The 19,246-nt window shown below is 46.1% G+C and overlaps 1 protein-coding gene across 2 annotated transcripts in view; it reads left to right on the forward strand.

Annotated features, from left to right (window-relative positions):
- Window positions 1-19,246, forward strand: part of dbndd1 (dysbindin domain containing 1) — a 60,252-nt gene that overhangs the window by 5,198 nt on the left and 35,808 nt on the right. The window contains exons 4-5 of one of the 2 annotated variants that reach the window (XM_062027293.1): window positions 6,486-6,677; window positions 12,955-13,051. In XM_062027293.1, coding sequence (XP_061883277.1) covers window positions 6,486-6,677; window positions 12,955-12,984 — 222 coding nt within the window. In that variant the 3' untranslated portion in view covers window positions 12,985-13,051. Of the gene's footprint in view, window positions 1-6,485; window positions 6,678-12,954; window positions 13,111-19,246 lie in introns of those variants that run through there. The other variant, XM_062027284.1, reaches the window with a different exon arrangement.

Here is a 19,246-nt window from a genome sequence, read left to right on the forward strand (position 1 = left end):
CAGGAGGAACCCCAGTATTTTGTTCCCCGCTAGCTTGACCTGGGAAGCTAGGACATTATTTATGGACGCTTACCTGGACTCCGGAGCCGATGAAAGTTTCATGGACTTAAGGTACACCAAAGAAAAGTTTATTCCATTAGTACCTTTAGAAGTTTTTGTCTCTGCCCAGGCTCTAGATGGTCACCCTTTGGGCCCTATCAAATATCGTACTAAACCATTGTCCCTTACTCTTTCTGGCAACCACACAGAGACCATCAGCTTTTGGGTTTTGGACGCTCCAGTAGCCCCCCTCGTCCTAGGCCGATCTTGGCTAGTTCAACATGATCCCCACATCTCCTGGTCTACTGGCAAAATTCTGGCTTGGAGTAATCACTGCCATGCTCATTGTCTCAAATCTGCAGTAGTTTATTCCGAAAGCCCAAGGCCAGCGTCACCACCGGTGGACCTCTCCCGAGTCCCTAAAGTTTACCACGACTTAGCCGCCGTTTTCAGTAAGGAACAAGCCCTGACTCTGCCACCTCACAGACCTTACGACTGCACTATCGACCTCATCCCTAATGCAGCCCTCCCTAGCAGTCGATTGTATAATGTGTCCCTCCCTGAAAAACAAGCTATGAAGGATTACATCTCTGAGTCTCTTGCTTCTGGAATCATCAGACCATCCAAATCACCTGTCGCCGCTGGATTTTTCTTTGTGAGCAAGAAGGATGGGTCACTTCGTCCTTGCAACGGTATCACCATCAAGAACAAGTATCCTCTACCTCTGCTTAATTCATCATTTCAAGTCAAGTCAAGTCAAGTCAAGTTTATTTATATAGCACATTTTCAACAACTTTTTAGATTGAACCAAAGTGCTTTACAGGTTAAAAAAGCATGGAGCAAAAAAAAAAAAACAAAAAAAAAAACAAACAAACAAAGAACATAAACAATGAGTGTGCTAAACAAGATAGTGCAAATGCAATAAGGTAAAAGGGGTCGAATAAAAAGTTTAAAAAATTTGCAGAATAAAAAATAATAATAATAAAAGTGCGACAAATTGAAAAATACAACTAAAGCGAAGGGGTGGGAGGGGGGGGGGGACTAGAAATGGTGGCCTAGTGGGCGGACTCAGCTCCGGTCAAAGGCCAGCGAGAAGAGGTTTGGTCTTAAGGAGAGTTTTGAAGACCCCCAGGCTCCGGGCTGACCTAATGTGGAGGGGAAGGCTGTTCCAGAGCTTAGGGGCGGCAACGGAAAAGGCTCTGTCCCCTCTGGTCTTTAGCCTGGATCTGGGGACCGCCAAAAGCATTTGGTCAGCTGACCTCAAGGCTCTAGACGAGGTATGGTGATGCAGCAGCTCGGTCAAGTATTGTGGGGCCAGACCATTTAGGGATTTAAAAACAATTAAAAGTAATTTAAAATCAATGCGGTGACGGACAGGGAGCCAGTGGAGTGAGGCCAGCACTGGGGTGATGTGCTCGCGTTTTTTGGTACTGGTGAGGAAACGGGCAGCCGCGTTTTGCACAAGCTGTAAACGGCGGAGTGATGCCTGATCAATGCCAGCGTACAGTGAGTTATTGTTGTCTAGCCGGTGTGTGATGAAGGCGTGGATAGCAGTCTCCAGGTCGCTCTGGGAGAGATAGGCCTTGGTCTTTGCTAGGGTTCTGAGATGGTAAAAGCTGGTACTAACCACTGAGCTGACCTGTTTGGTGAATTTGAAGGCACTATCAAAGATCACACCGAGATTTCTCACAGAGGACCGGATGTTTACACCCAGAGGACCTAGAGCACTGACAAACGAGACTGGAGATGTATCGCCGAAGATGATTATCTCGGTCTTGCTCTCATTAAGGTTGAGGAAGTTAGCACTCATCCATGCTTTAATGTCAGTCAGACAGTCAAGCAGTGGTTGAAGTGCGACCTGTCCTGTGGCCTTAAGAGGTAAATAGATCTGAACATCATCGGCATAACAATGGAATGGGACATTGTGCTTGACCAGGATTTCACCTAAAGGTAGAATGTACAGTAGGAAGAGTATGGGACCCAGGATTGACCCCTGAGGAACACCACAGGTAAGGGGGGCCACCGAGGAGAGAAAGTCTCCAAGCTGCACAGAGAAACTCCGGTCAGTTAGGTAGGACTGAAACCAGCTTAGGGCTACACCTGAGATGCCCACGTACTGCTTCAGTCGTGACAGTAGAATCCTGTGATCCACTGTGTCAAAGGCAGCTGTGAGGTCCAGAAGCATCAGGATCACAGGACTACCAGAGTCAGCGGCCAGAAGCAGATCATTTTGCACCCTCAGGAGTGCCGTTTCAGTGCTGTGAGATGTTTTGAAACCAGATTGGAATTTCTCGTGGATGTTATTTGCAGCTAGAAAAGATTGTAACTGGACATACACTACTCTCTCAAGGATTTTGGACAGAAAGGGTAACTGAGAGATAGGCCTAAAGTTAGAAAGAACAGACGTGTCAAGATTTTTCTTTTTAATTAAAGGCTGCACCACAGCATGCTTAAAAGCAGCCGGGACATATCCGGAGGAGAGGCAGATGTTAATCAACCATAAAATAGTAGGGCCAACTGAATCAAGGACTTCTTTGAGAAGGCGAGAGGGAAGGCTATCTGATGGGCAATATGTGGGCCGCAGGTGTTTGACTGCGTCCGAGAGGGAGGAGAGGGAAATAGGCTCAAACTGCTCGAAAACAGCAAGCTGGGGAAGCGGGGGAGGGGGAGGGAGAGGAGGAGCGGAGGTGTCAGATGGTCTGAGTGCAGAGATTTTGTCAATGAAGAAGTTTAAGAAACTTTCACAGAGGACAGGTGAGGGGACAACAGGTGACACATCACGGGGGTTGATGAGAGAATTTAAAACTTTAAAAAGAACTTGGGGTTTATGACTGTTACTGGAGATCAAGGTAGAAATATACTTTGTTTTCGATGCTTTTACGGCTCGCTGGTATTCAGACACGGAGTCCCGCAGGATTTGGAGGGAGACATGAAGCCTATCCTTCACCCACTTTCGCTCCGCGCGCCTGCAAGCGCGTCTGAGAGCGCGCGTAGGGTTATTTAGCCATGGTGTTAGAAAAGCTTTGCTACGTTTGGATCTAAGGGGCGCAACAGAGTCCAAAATATCAGTGCAAGCCGAGGTAAACATGGAAAAAATCTCGTCAGCAGTAAAATCACAGTTTACACCCAGTACACAGATTGAATGTCTATTGAAGGCAACTGAAAACATAGCAGCAGTTGAAGGGTTGATCATGCGTGAGCGGCGCTTGGGGACATAGCTGGAATTATTGCCAGAGCACAGGATTACCGTTGTAAACAAAATTGGTGAATGGTCGGAGAGAGACATAGAACATATTTCATTTACAGAAACAGATAAACCATAGGATACCACGAGATCTAAAGTATGTCCCTTTTCGTGTGTCGGGCCAATGACAGATTGCTTGAGGTCAAATGAATCAAGGAGATTCAGAAAATCTCGGGCCAGAGGTTTTGATTGGCAGCAAACATTATCATTAAAATCGCTGCAAATTACAATTTGGTCGTAATTCACCAAAATCCCCGATAGAAAATCAGCAAAGTGATGTAAAAAGTCTTTGTTGAATTTAGGTGGACGATATACCACTGCGCACAGAACAGGGGGAGACAGAATTAATTCAAAGAGTTGTAGTTCAAAACTAGCATAGGTAACGTGTGGAATCTGCCGACAAGTGAACGAAGATTTGTAAACAGAGGCTAAACCTCCTCCGCACCTGCCTGTAGTCCTGGGGGAGTTGAGGAAATCACAGTCAGGTGGAAGCAATTCGGAGAACGCCACATTGTCTCCAACAGTCAGCCAGGTCTCTGTGAGGAACATAAAATCCAACTCTCGGGTGGTAAAGAAGTCATTGAGCCAGAACGTTTTGCTCGCCAAGGACCGGACATTTAACAGGGCCATCCGAAGATTAAACTCTTCGCTAGCAGGTGATACAGCACGCTTCAGCATGCGTAGGGCGGAGCGGTCCAAACCACGCCCAAACCCACGGGCCGGAGAGCACCGTGAGACCAAGCCAGGAGGAGTGCGGCCCGGAGATGCCGCCGGGTTAACCGGGAGGAGAAGCAGCGGAGAAAGGCCGGAGGCAGCAGCGGTCGCCGGCGCCAGAAGGTCGCCCAGGGTAGAGGCGACAGGTTGGATCCAGCGCGCTGTGCGCCGGACATCGGAGGTACGCCGGCAGCGTCCACCAGGAAGGAGGCGATGATCGAACGTGCGAGAGGATGACAGCAGGATCCTGAGTTTCACCAAAATACCTCCCCTCCTCCCCCGCCTCTTGGAGCGCCTTCTTCGTGAAGGAGCCGCCGGCGCACGACGCAGGTAAGCGGGGATACCTGACAGCACGCGAGGGGGGTTTGTCCAATTTCCCGAGTCGAATCTGGGTACCCATGTCTCGCTAAAGTTTTGAGCTTGGATATTAAACAGTGCTTGGCGATCATAGCACAGTAGAGCAGAGACATCCCAGTAAGTGCATAAAAATGAGGCTACAGCAAACAAAAAACAGAGGCTTCGAGACAGACGACTCGCCGAACAAGCTGGCGCCATCTTGTCGCCATGCTGGCGCCATCTTGTCGTTCATCTTGAACCTCTCACCCCTGCCACCATCTTCTCCAAGTTAGATCTTCGCAATGCGTATCATCTGGTCCGCATCAGGGAGGGAGATGAGTGTAAGACAGCATTTAATACTCACCTGGGTCATTTTGAATATAGGGTTATGCCTTTTGGACTGACCAATGCTCCTGCTGTTTTTCAGGCCCTTGTTAATGACATTCTTAGGGATATGATTGATCGATTTGTTGTAGTCTACCTGGATGACATACTAATTTTTTCCAAAGACCCTCAGGAACACCAGCACCACGTCCGTCTCGTCCTTCAACGATTACTGGAGAACCGCCTATTTGTCAAGGCTGAAAAATGTGAGTTTCATTCCTCGTCAGTTGATTTTCTCGGCTTTGTCATTGAGAAGGGACACATCAAGGCTGATCCAAAGAAAGTGACGGCGGTGGTGGAATGGCCTCAACCCTCTTCTCGTACCGAATTACGTAGTTTTCTGGGATTTGCTGGATTTTACAGAAGATTTATCAAGGATTTCAGTAAGTTGGCCGCACCCCTTCATGCACTTACATCAACCAACAGACCTTTTCAGTGGAACCGTGAAGCAGGTATGGCATTCTGGTGCCTGAAGAGGAGCTTCGTCTCTGCACCCATCCTGGTGTATCCGGATCAAGACTGCCCCTTCATTGTTGAAGTTGATGCATCTGATTCCGGAGTTGGGGCAGTTCTTTCGCAACGCTCCAAACTGGACAGCAAGATCCATCCTTGTGCATTTTTTTCTAGACGTTTATCCTCTGCTGAGCGTAATTATGATGCTGGTAACCGGGAGTTACTTGCTGTCTACGAGGCATTAAAGGAGTGGAGACATTGGTTGGAAGGGGCTAAACATCAATTTCAAGTTCTCACTGATCACCGAAACCTTCTTCATGTCCGATCAGCCAAAAGACTAAATGATCGGCAGGCCCGTTGGTCTCAATTTTTTGGTCGCTTCAATTATGTTCTCTCTTTCAGACCAGGATCCTGTAACACCAAAGCTGATGCACTCTCTCGCCAGTTCTCGGAAGAAACCACTGAGAGTACTCCAGAAGAAACCATTCTTCCTTCCTCCAGGATTATCGGCATGGTCACTTGGAAAGTGGAGGGTCTTGTCCAAGACTCATTGAGTGAGAGACCAGGACCAGGAGGCAGACCTCCCAACAGACTATTCGTCCATCGCGAACTACGTCCTCAAGTTTTGGAGTGGGGGCATTCCAGTGTCTTTTCCTGTCATCCGGGATTCTAACGCACTCTTTCCTTTATCCGCCGGCGGTTCTGGTGGCCATCCATGGCTAAGGATACCCGTGAGTTTATCGCCGCATGCAGTACTTGTGCTAGAAATAAACCATCCCACAGCCCGCCGGCAGGACTGCTGTGTCCTCTCCCCGTCCCCAGTCGCCCATGGTCTCACATTTCTATGGATTTCATCACTGGTTTTCCTCCGTCCCAAGGTAATACCGCCATACTCACCTTTATTGACCGATTTTCCAAAGCTGCACATTTTGTTCCCCTTCCCAAACTTCCATCTTCATCTGAAACTGCTGACCTTCTTACCACCCACATTGTTAAACAACATGGCATCCCGGTGGATATTGTCTCGGACCGTGGCCCCCAGTTCACATCCAGGGTGTGGCAGGCCTTCTGCAAGGGAATTGGGGCCACGGTCAGCCTCACTTCTGGTTATCATCCGCAGAGTAATGGTCAGGCAGAGAGGGCTAACCAGAGTGTGGAGACCATGTTGCGCTGCATTTCCACTTGCCAACCATCCTCATGGAGCAAGTTCCTGCCATGGGTCGAATTTGCATATAACTCCATGAAGAGTTCAGCTACTGGGTTATCGCCATTTGAGTGTTCCCTTGGTTACCATCCCCCTATGTTTCCCCAACAGGAGATTGAAGCGTCTGTGTCTTCCTCTCGCAAGCATATCAAGAAGTGTCACCAGGTCTGGAAAGCAGCCCGTGCTTCTCTGCTTAGATCTTCCGAAAGAATGTGCAACAGTGCCAACCGGAGACGCATTCCAGCCCCCGTTTACTCTCCAGGCCAACAAGTACTACTACGTACCAAGGACCTTCATCTACAGGTACCATCACGTGAACTCGCACCCCGCTTTGTAGGTCCCTTCACTATTGAGGCTATCATCAACCCTGTTGCAGTCAGATTATCTTTGCCACCTTCAGTTAAACGTCACCCAGTAGTCCATGTTTCCCAGATAAAGCCTGTTTCTAGTTCTCCACTCTCATCCCCTGACCCCATCCCTCCCCCTCCTAGAATTTTGGACAATGGTGATCCTGTTTGGACAGTTAAGGAAATCCTCGGGGTCCGTAGGCAGGGGAGGGGGTTAGTTTATTTGGTAGATTGGGAGGGTTATGGACCGGAGGATAGGTCTTGGGTCCCTGCTTCCTACCTTGCTGACCCCGACCTTCTGAAATAATTCTATCAGGCCAACCCTGGAGCCCTTCGGCGCTCGTCGGGGGCCTCGCATAAGGGGGGGGGGGGGGGGGGGCACTGTTACGGCACACGCGCACTCCTTGCTTCCCTCTGCTACTGGAGCGCTCAGAGGCTCCGCTGTGAGCACCAGACACACCCCCGCGCTCATCACGCAGACCGCGCCCACACTCCGCCGCAGCTGGAGACAATCTACTAACAACGCACCTGGTTTTGATGAGGGACGACAGTATAAAGAGCCCCGACGCTGACTCCTCGTCGTCGGAACGTCGCTCTGCTCGCAGTAAGCCTCACGTATCTGACTTCCCTCCAGCTCTCGCTCTTTTGCCTTTTTCCTTGTGCCTCATTTCCTGATCCCAGTGTTGTCTTTCGTTCCTTCCCACTGTACCCATGTCCCAGCCTCGCTGTATCCCTCCGCTGCCATTTCCCTCCTGGACTCTGCTTGCTCTCCCCGATCCTTGACCCTGATTTGGACTTCTGGATTTCGCCCTCCTGCAACGACCCCGCTTGGACCTTGGACACCCTTTTGGATCATTCCCTTTGGACTTGGATGCTTTTCATTCCACATGCACCTCAACACCCCTTACGGCAGGGGTCTCAAACTCAATTTACCTGGGGGCCACTGGATGCAGAAACTGGGTGAGGCTGGGCCGCAAGAAAAGATTTCTTAAAAAAAATCTAACATGCACTTTTTAATGAATTCACCTCCTTTGAATGGCTTTCCCGCCCTAGCAACCATCTCACTCACCATGTAGCTAGCTTTGACTGCTGCATCGCTCTTTTCGCTTGCTTTCTTGACGAAATCTTGTTGCCTCAGTAGACTGGTTTTAAAATTTGCAACCCGGTTCACTCCCCTAGTATTTTGCATACTCCTCAGCATGTCTAGTTGTATAATGACGTTTCAAATTGTATTCCTTGTGCAACGCAACTTTCTCTGTATCAACTACAGAAAAGAGCTATAAGGATTATTCATAAAGTAGATTACTTAAAACACACTAACATATTATTTATTAATTCTGGTTTATTGAAACTACAGGAGCTAGTAAAGTTACAGACATTATGTGTCATGTTTAAGGCTAAAAGTAAAACATTACCAGCAAATTTACAAAAAATGTTTGTCATCACTTCTGAGAATGAAGAGCATAGAAGAAAAGGTCATTTCAATTCTTGACGAAATCTTGTTGCCTCAGTAGACTGGTTTTAAAATTTGCAACCCGGTTCACTCCCCTAGTATTTTGCATACTCCTCAGCATGTCTAGTTGTATAATGACGTTTCAAATTGTATTCCTTGTGCAACGCAACTTTCTCTGTATCAACTACAGAAAAGAGCTATAAGGATTATTCATAAAGTAGATTACTTAAAACACACTAACATATTATTTATTAATTCGGGTTTATTGAAACTACAGGAGCTAGTAAAGTTACAGACATTATGTGTCATGTTTAAGGCTAAAAGTAAAACATTACCAGCAAATTTACAAAAAATGTTTGTCATCACTTCTGAGAATGAAGAGCATAGAAGAAAAGGTCATTTCAAACATCAGTATTCAAGGACAACTTTAAAACAAATGTGTATATCAGTGGTGGGGGTTAAACTATGGAATTCTCTTTACAAGAGATAAAAGATTGTAAAAATATATTCCAATTGAAAAAATATATAAGGACAGAACAATGAGATCATATGGACAGCCATAACTGTTTACATTTTGCTTTATATTTATTATTTTACTTATTTTTTGCCTAGTTTTGTATTTGTTTTGTATCATCCTGTGAGGTGTATACTACTTATTTTGTTTTTTTTGTTCTTTTTGTACATCATGAAGTTTTGCACTTCTTGTGTTTTTTTGTTTGTTTTCGTTATATTTGGATGTAATTGTTTGTTTATATGATATCATTAAGTAAGACTACGTACTATGTTGAAGGGGGCAGAAAAATATAAGATTTTTCTTCATCCTGCTCCTTCTCAGGCATTGGTGTGTAAATGTATAATTTAAAAATTGAGGTATAATTGTCTATCGATCAAAGATGCACATCAATGAAGGAGATAAATAAAAATGAAATGAAATGAAATAAGACACGTCGGGGTGCCCCTGTGAAAGAAATATTGCATCAAAAATCGTCTCTGTCTGGAGCCAACGGGAGGAGGGTGGGGGGTGGAGTTTACAGTTACGGTAGCACAATTAGCCCCGAACGGGTTAACATCACCACGTCTGTATCAGCGCTGGGGTCCAGTGCACCACACTTTTGTATTGTCGCTCGCTCCTTCGGCGGAGTGCTCGTCTTCCCCGCCCGGACTGTTTACAACGGGGGCGGGAGCGAGCAGGCGGGCGAGGGAGGGAGGCAGGGAGGGAGGAAGGAAGAGCGTGTGTCATAGAAAAGCGGCAAAATGTTTCTCTGCTTGCATTACGCAAGTGACATCAATGCATACTTGCCAACCTTGAGACCTCCGAATTCGGGAGATGGGGGGGGGTTGAGTTGGGCGGGGTTAGGGGTAGCGGGGGTGTTTTTGTAGCCCGGAAGAGTTAGGGCTGCAAAGGATTCTGGGTATTTGTTCTGTTGTGTTTATGTTGTGTTTAGGTGCGGATGTTCTCCCGAAATGTGTTTGTCATTCTTGTTTGGTGTGGGTTCACAGTGTGGCGCATATTTGTAACAGTGTTAAAATATAAATAAAATAAAATATGACCACCCTCAGTGTGAAATGTATGGCTGTTCCTCAAGTATGTCTTGCAATAACCTGCGTGTGTCTCTAGAAGCCTCATACAACATGTGTCTGGGCTGGCACGCTGTTAGTATGGAGAAAAAGATGATGCGGTGACAGATTCTAGAGGACACTGATGACAGTGCCATCACGGCACGCCCTCGATATTGTCGAGAGCCTCATACCACAACGTGATTGGTAGATTTCTTCAGCTCCGCACACAACGCTGTCAAGCGCCATTCATTTAAAACTCGCGGGCCGCACTAACATTAAACTTTCATATTAAGGTGGGGGCCGCAAAATAACGTCTCCCGGGCCACAATTGGCCCGCGGGCCGCGTGTTTGAGACCCCTGCCTTACGGTATTTATATGGTGAAATTCATTCACATAGTTTCTCATGCAAACACATATAGTAGCATACACACTCCATTCACTCATCAAGCACGCAATAAAACCTATTGAGCTTGATATCCTGTTGTCGTGCCGTCTCCTTCCCCAGTTCGACATAACACATACTGAAGACTAGTAACCTCACAACACAGATTTGACCCTCAGTCCTTCGGATTGGAAAACCTAAACAGTGACGACAACTCTAGAGAATGAGACTATTGGAAATGTTAGCCAGACTACATGGACAACTGTAGTGACGGCATGTACTCGCCCACTGTCTCTCATTTACGGAGGCGGGTGCATGTCTCACACAGGCTCAACATTCTGATTATCCGGGAACCTGTCCCATATACATTGATCTAGTGCAAAGAGCAGTGGTAGCCTACACCCAGGAGCACCTGCAAACCCATTTGGACCAGTTTAACCCAGCTTGCAAAGACTTTAGTCTAACCATCATCCAAGGCAAAACGAAGACAATGGGACAGGGTATTACACACTGCAAGCCGCAAACTCCTTAACCAACCTTGGATCCACAATCACTGACAACCTGTCACTCGATGCTGAACTCAGCAGCCACATTGGAAACTCTGCTAGCATTTATTGAAAGCTCACAAGTCGAGAATGGAATAATGGAAAACGCACAGTCTACACAGATACGCAGGTTTACAGACCTTGTGTCATCAAAGCACACGCTTGAATAGCAGCAAAACCAGGACGCTATACTCACACCAAAAGCATTGTCTGAACTCTTACACCTTCGCTGCCTGAGGTGCTTACTGGGCAGACAGAATCACCCACAAGACAATCCTGGAGAGAGCACAACTTACCAGCATGTTCTCGCTTTTGAGGCAGCACCGTCTCTGTTGGCTTGGCCATGTTCGGCGGATGGACGATGGACAAATGCCAGAAGATATCCTCTTTGGGCAACTGGCATCTGGTAAGAGACCCATTGGCCGCCCCCAACTACACTACAGGGACGTCTGGAAGCAAGACCTTAAGTCTTTTGACATAAGTCCAGCTACTTAGGAAGCTAAAGCTCACGCCCGCTCAAATGGCAGCTCGTTGTCCGCACCGAAATGCACCCATATGAAACAACCCTGGCCAAAATCTACGAAGCAAATACGAAAAAGAGGAAGCAACTGCAACAGGACACCATACCCCCATCATAAGGATTGACCTCCATCTGTGGCTTTTGCCGCCGGAGCTGCCTCTCATGTATTTGTCTTATCAGCCACAGAAAATGTTGCACTAAAATCTTACTTCCAGACACGAGAATTCCGTGCTCTCCCAAGACTGCAATGCTGAAAACGAGTGCACAGAGATTAAAACTAGGCACATCACAAATGGCCACACAGATGATCATCCAACTTCTGACACCATTTGTCAACGAACGAAAAAACATTTGAACTTGGGCATATTGGATTGAAAGCTTTGTCGCTCTACCACTATGCCTAGTGGTTAGAGTGTCCGCCCTGAGATCGGTAGGTTGTGAGTTCAAACCCCGGCCGAGTCATACTAAAGACTATACAAATGGGACCCCTTACCTCTCTGCTTGGCACTCAGCATCAAGGGTTGGAATTGGGGGTTAAATCACCAAATTGATTCCTGGGCGCAGCACAGCTGCTGCCCACTGCTCCCCTCACCTCCCAAGGGGTGATCAAGGGGATGGGTCAAATGCAGAGGACACATTTCACCACACCTAGTGTGTGTGTGACAATCATTGGTACTTTAACTTTAACTTTTAACTTATATACTGGAGGAAGGCCCATGTCCTACATTGTGCCCCATTTAGTCATCAACATCTTCGGGTTCTATCGTCCATGGGTCACCTGTCTGAAGAGTTGTTCTAACCTCGCACATAATGGATTGCTTGATTAAATTTGTCATGATAGTCTTAGAAGTACTTGACTTGCCTTTGGCCTTTGTTCACACATTGGATTTTTTTTGCCCATATGCGACCTGTATCAGATTTTTTATGTCAGTGTGAACAGTGCACTTCGAAATGTTTTCATATCCGACCCAGGCCTTTTCGTATGTGGAAATAAATCTTATGTACATTCAGGCGCATTCATCCGACCAAAATGTCAACAAAAACGATATAATTATTCATTCACTATATTAATTATTCGTTCAAAACAGACTGTTGCAAATTAAATAGTGGACAACAACTGCAGAAAATAGGTTAAAACCTAGGTTGAGGTTACTACTTCTCAGAGTTCTATGACACGAATAAGCTAAAACAAATCAAAGCTGTTTTGCGGTGTAAATATTAAGCATTCTAACAATGCCAACAGCAAACATTATGTTATTGTTATCACTCTCTGAGGCAAGCAATCAATAGAAATCAATGATCAATGATAGTGTGTCATTTTCTCTTCCTATCTTCACATATTTTATTTGTTAGGGGATAAAAAATAAAAAATGATGCGAACATAAATGACACTTGCCATCTGGCACAGCCCATCAGCCATCTGTTACTCTTTCATCACATAAAAAATATACACACAACTGCTGCATCTTGCAAAATTCCACTCAAATCTGGCCTGATCAATGCTGTATTTGTAGATGTCTGCATTTAAAGCCCCTAATTCAGATACAACGTGCAAGGTACGACAATGTATGAAGAGATGCCAGATAAAAAATGTAAATGCCCAATAGAGTAAAATGTACTTTCTACTTACTTCCCTTTCACGTGTTGCTCAGTTTTACTTTGAGCTTTTTTTCCACATTTGAGTTTTAAGATCAAAATGTTCATCCACTGAAGTGCATATGGCTACTACTCCAATTACCAATGTCTGCATCCTGTGTGTTTGTGCTCTATTAGAGCCTAATAAAGACATCCAGAAGCTGCTAAAGCTCTCCAGCTCAGGTGACCTTTCTCAGGAGCTGTTCCAGCAGTACGCTGCAGGCGAGGAAGAGGGGGAGGAAGCTGGCTTTGCAGGACACACCGCCAGCCTTCTGCACATCTCCGAGAAGAGACGTGAGTACAATGGAAGGCGCGACAGAGAGAGATCATGAGATGTTGATAAGGATAGAAAGTAGTTACTGGTTGGTAAAGGGGATGTCTTAATGGGTGGATAATTGCTTTAGCAGGTTAAAGGCCTACTGAAATGATTTTTTTTTTATTTAAACGGGGATAGCAGATCCATTCTATGTGTCATACTTGATCATTTCGCGATATTGCCATATTTTTGCTGAAAGGATTTAGTAGAGCACATCGACGATAAAGTTCGCAACTTTTGGTCACTGATAAAAAAAGCCTTGCCTGTACCGGAAGTAGCGTGACGTCGCAGGTTGAAGGGCTCCTCACATTTCCCCATTGTTTACACCAGCAGCGAGAGCGATTCGGACCGAGAAAGCGACGATTACCCCATTAATTTGAGCGAGGATGAAAGATTCGTGGATGAGGAACGTGAGAGTGAAGGACTCTATAGTGTGCAGTGCAGGACGTATCTTTTTTCGCTCTGACCGTAACTTAGGTAAAAGGGCTCATTGGATTCCACACTTTCTCCTTTTTCTATTGTGGATCACGGATTTGTATTTTAAACCACCTCGGATACTATATCCTCTTGAAAATGAGAGTCGAGAACGCGAAATGGACATTCACAGTGACTTTTATCTCCACGACAATACATCGGTGAAGCACTTTAGCTACAGAGCTAACGTGATAGCATCGTGCTTAAATGCAGATAGAAACAAAACAAATAAGCCCCTGACTGGAAGGATAGACAGAAGATCAACAATACTACTATCAGGAGACACCGAACCAAACACTGGACCTGTAACTACACGGTTAATGCTGTGCCGCCTGTCGAAGCCTAGCAATGCTGTTGCTAATGACGCAATTGAAGCTAACTTAGCTACGGGACCTCGTCAGAGCTATGATAAAAACATTAGCGCTCCACCTACGCCAGCCCTCATCTGCTCATCAACACCAGTGCTCACCTGCGTTCCAGCGATCGACGGCGCGACGAAGGACTTCACCCGATCATCGATGCGGTCGGCGGCTAGTGTCGGATAGCACGTCTGCTATCCAAACCAAAGTCCTCCTGGTTGTTTTGCTGCAGCCAGCCGCTAATACACCGATCCCACCTACAGCTTTCTTCTTTGCAGTCTCCATTGTTCATTAAAGAAATTGCAAAAGATTCACCAACACAGATGTCCAGAATACTGTGGAATTTTGGGATGAAAACAGAGCTGTTTGTATTGGGATACAATGTGTCCGAATACTTCCGTTTCAACCATTGACGTCACGCGCAAACGTCATCATACATAGACGTTTTCAACCGGAAGTTCCCCGGGAAATTTAAAATTGCACTTTATAAGTTAACCCGGACGTATTGGCATGTGTTGCAATGTTAAGATTTCATCATTGATATATAAACTATCAGACTGCGTGGTCGGTAGTAGTGGGTTTCAGTAGGCCTTTAACTGATTAATATCAGATGTGTCTAATCATCTATGCAATAAGGATCATTCAGATAAAAAATATGTCCTATTGACTATTTATATTTATGCTTTAAAGTACAATTCAATCAAAATTAATGGTTTACTTTCTGTTGTAAAAAGCCTATTATTAACTAGACATTTAAAGTACACTATTAAATCCTTAAAAGATGGCTGCAGCACAGGGCTGTAATGCTGAAAGCTCTCATTGTGCATCAGTGCAACACAGCGCTGAATACTGGGGCTCCATGGGTGACAAGGCAGCTTTTATCTGCTTCACTAACTGAACCCTTTTTGACAGCTCATCCGAAGGCTAATGTCTGTGACCCACTAGCCGGCCTTGCCACCTGGCAGCACAGCTCACCTGTGGGCCTGCTTACACGGCTCCACAAGTCCTCACTGGTTGAGGACACAAGCAGTGCTAGCCAGTGAGCTAAAAGCCAGAGGCTGTCAACTCATTGTCCAGCATGGAAGCAGGTTGACACAGCGAACTGTCGCACAGGCATTAGCCCTGGAGCATGGCCGTATTTAGACTCTAAAAAATACCTTTGGCAATAGTAGTAATTATAATGTATTTTAATAATCATTTCAAACATTGACTCCAACTCTGAGAAACTGACAACCATATTTTAGTCTACACTAGCCAGTTAGTATCGATTTAAAACACGTTGACACTACGAGTCCCACAATGCATTGCAATAGCTCTTGCATTGTCACAAGTAACTTTATTGTATCAAGTTTAGGTTGTAGCTTTATGACACAAATCAGTTATATCAATTTTAAACAAATGTCACAATGTTTTTTATACTGCCCTGTAATACATGTAATACATAAATACAACTTAATTTAGGCCAAAAATATGTGAAATAAGTTTTGAAAGTCAAAACAATAATACAAAACTTTAAAACATCTTTGACATAGTAAAGCTCCAATATTTTAAGTGCCATTTAGGGTGGGATGACTCTACATGTCTGTATATATGTACAAATATAATGTATATTATTATACTAATTGCATGGGGCTATATGATTATTTTCTAATTTAAGTCCTATATTGTACAAGAACCAAGACTCAGATTTCCCTCGCCCGGACGCGAGTCACCGGGGCCCCCCTCTCTGGAGCCAGGCCCGGAGTTGGGGCACGATGGCGAGCGCCTGGTGGCCGGGCCTGTCCCCATGGGGCCCGGCCAGGCACAGCCCGAAGAGGCAACGTGGGTCCCCCCTCCAATGGGCTCACCACTCATGGGAGGGGCCATAGAGGCTGGATATAGTCGGACTCACTTCGATGCACAGCAAGGCCTCTGGAACCAGTTCTCTCGAGAGGGGCTGGACTCTCTTCCACACTGGCGTTGCACGCAGTGAGAGGCGACGGGCTGGGGTAGCAATTCTTGTTACCTCCCGGCTCAAAGCCTGCACGCTGGAGTTCAACCCAGTGGACGAGGGGGTAGCTTCCCTCCGCCTTCGGGTGGGGGACGGGTCCTGACTGTTGTTTGTGCTTATGCACCAAACAGCAGTTCAGAGTACCCACCCTTTTTGGATACACTCGAGGGAGTACTGGAAAGTGCTCCCCCGGGTGATTCCCTTGTCCTACTGGGGAACTTCAACGCTCATGTTGGCAACAACAGTGAAACCTGGAGAGGCGTGATTGGGAAGAATGGCCACCTGGATCTGAACCCGAGTGGTGTTTTGTTAATGGACTTTTGTGCTCGTCACAGATTGTCCATAACAAACACCATGTTCCAACATAAGGGTGTCCACATGTGCACTTGGCACCAGGACACCCTAGGCCGCAGTTCTATGATCGACTTTTTAGTTGTGTCATCGGATTTGCGGCCTCATGTTTTGGACACTCGGTTGAAGAGAGGTGCGGAGCTTTCTACCGATCACCACCTGGTGGTGAGTTGGCTGTGATGGTGTGGGAGGATGCCGGACAGACTTGGCAGGACCAAACGCATTGTGAGGGTCTGCTGGGAACGTCTAGCAGAGTCTCCTGTCAGAAAGAGTTTCAATCCCCACCTCCGGAAGAACTTTGAACATGTCACGAGGGAGGTGCTGGACATTGAGTCCGAGTGGACCATGTTTCGCACCTCTATTGTCGAAGCGACTGATTGGAGCTGTGGCCGCAAGGTGGTTGGTGCCTGTCGTGGCGGTAATCCTAAAACCCGCTGGTGGACGCCAGCGGTGAGGGATGTCGTCAAACTGAAGAAAGAGTCCTATCGGGTTCTTTTGGCTCATGGGACTCCGGAGGCAGCGGACAGGTACCGACAGGCCAAGTGATGTGCGGATTCAGTGGTCGTGGAGGCAAAAACTCTGACATGGGAAGAGTTCGGGGAAGCCATGGAAAACGACTTCCGGACGGCTTCGAATCGATTCTGGACCATTATCCGCCGCCTCAGGAAAGGGAAGCATATATATGTATGTGTGTGTGTATGTATGTATATATATATATATATATATATATATATATATATATACATATATATATATATATATATATATATATATATATATATATATATATATATATATATATATATATATATATATATATATATATATATATATATATATATATATAATTTTTTTTTTTAATTTTATTTATTTATTTATTTATTTTATTTATTTTTTTAAAATAATTTTTATTATTTAATTATTTGTATTTGTTATTTTTAATTTAATTTAATTTGTATTTCATTTTATTATTATTATTATTATTTTTTTAAATTATTATTATTTTTGTTTAATCTTATTATTTATTTGTGTGTGGCGTCGCGCGGGTCTCGCTTCCTGTTGGGTGGGGTCCATGCCCGTGTGGCCCGACCTTGCGCTTTGGGGTCTCTGTTGGCGACTTGATGTGGTGGCGGCGCGGCGCCCGTGTCTGGTCTGGATACTGTGTCTCGGTTGTTTGGGCGGTGGTGTGTTTGTGCGGGATTGGGTTGGGTTGGTGGGGTCTTTTGGTGGGGGGGGGGGCGTTGGGGGGCGGGGGGGGTGGGGGGTTGGTGTCTCTTGTTTGCGTGTTGGCGTTTGGGCTTGCTGGTGGGCTGGCGCTGGCTGGTCTCTGTGATCCTGTTGGCGTGTGGTTGCCGGTCGCGTTTTTTTTTGGATCACTTTGATTTGATTGGGTGGTGCTGGCTGTCTAGGGGTGTTGTGGCTGCTGTTTCTGCTGCCGTTTGTTTGTGGTGTGGGGCGCCCGTGGCTGCTGGGTCTGGTGCAGGGGGGTGGCTGAGGTTGTGACTGGTGGCAGCGCGCGCGCGTGGTGGTTGTCGGGGCTGACAAACTGTGTATTTGTATGTGTGTGTGTGTGTATGTATGTATGTATGTATGTATGTATGTATGTATTGTTGCGTTTGACCAGATGTTCCTCCTGGTCAGTCCCAAGTTCCTTAGATGACATATAAGTGAACTCAAAGGTACCACCAAGCACAGAATAGGTATTTTGTAATTTATTGTCAAATATTTGAGAATAGAGACCAGCCTCGAACAACACATACAAATGCGTAGCCCAAGTTGATCTGGCATTCCAAAGGAAAAAGCAACTCTTTTCACACAAAGAAAGCCCCCATCTCCCCCCCCCCCTCCTCTCAACACTGATAAGAAGAGAGACTTGGGGGTTGTGTTCACATTCCTGATGGTTTACGACCCTGTCTAAACAGGCAATCTGTAGACAAAGAGAAACTGGTATACAGAGTATACATGGAAAAATATGAGCTGATTCAAACATGATTATGAATAAAGAAATAACTCTTAAACATATGCATTATCCACAATCCCCCTTCAGATCTTATCCAAAAGATCTCTCCTACGAGAGCAACACCTCTAAAGCACGCTACTACATTAAAGTAGGTGCTGTTTTGGTTTTCGAGCAAGCTATCGATAAACAATCAAACCATAGTTATTACATGGGAGAGAGAAGGAGGGAGTCAACGTCAATGTCGTCATTGTCAGGGAAGGAAACTAACAGTCCCTGAAAGTCACCACTATGCTTGACCCCCTTCAGTGACATAGCAAGCCCAGAACCAGGGTGGGGTTGACCTTTGACAGCTCTAACAATGATGCGGGTGCATAGAGACCTAGCACAAGGGGCAATAAAGCATCCGCATGAGGTTATGACGGCCAAGAAAACTCCAATGGAGACCAGGGCCGACTTAATTAGGTCAGACCACCTGCCAAAGGTGTTATGAAGCCAATCTTTAAAGGGGTCAGAGACACCGGAAACTTCAGTAAGTTCTTAGGCTCTGAGGCCTTCTAAGGCGCTCTGGACCGAGCCATCGGGGGCAGTGTTGTTAGGAATGAAGGTACAGCATTGGTCACCAAACATTGCACACACACCTTCTTCCTTGGCTAGGATGCGGTCAAGGGCTATGCGGATCTGAACGGCCCTGAGGGAGGTCGGGGCAAGTTGTTCAGCAAGTCCCTCAACGGCGTCACGAGTCAGGTTGGTTAGTCTCAACGGCGGCGGGGAGTTAGAGAGGCCGCTGAAACAGGAGTTCCAAGGGGTGTTAATTTGGTGAGTGGGGTCACCAGTCTAACCATATTCTAATGTGCAATCTGTGCTTCCCACCACACCAGAATAAGTCAGCTCTTGCCCAAAGGCCTATCCTTGAGCCATCTATCAGTGGGGTGCACCAGGAAGGGTTAATGTCACCCAATTTGTTGGGGGACGAAGAGGGT

The sequence above is a fragment of the Entelurus aequoreus genome, linkage group LG02 (genome assembly GCF_033978785.1).
Source record: "Entelurus aequoreus isolate RoL-2023_Sb linkage group LG02, RoL_Eaeq_v1.1, whole genome shotgun sequence".
Classification (NCBI taxonomy): domain Eukaryota; kingdom Metazoa; phylum Chordata; class Actinopteri; order Syngnathiformes; family Syngnathidae; genus Entelurus; species Entelurus aequoreus.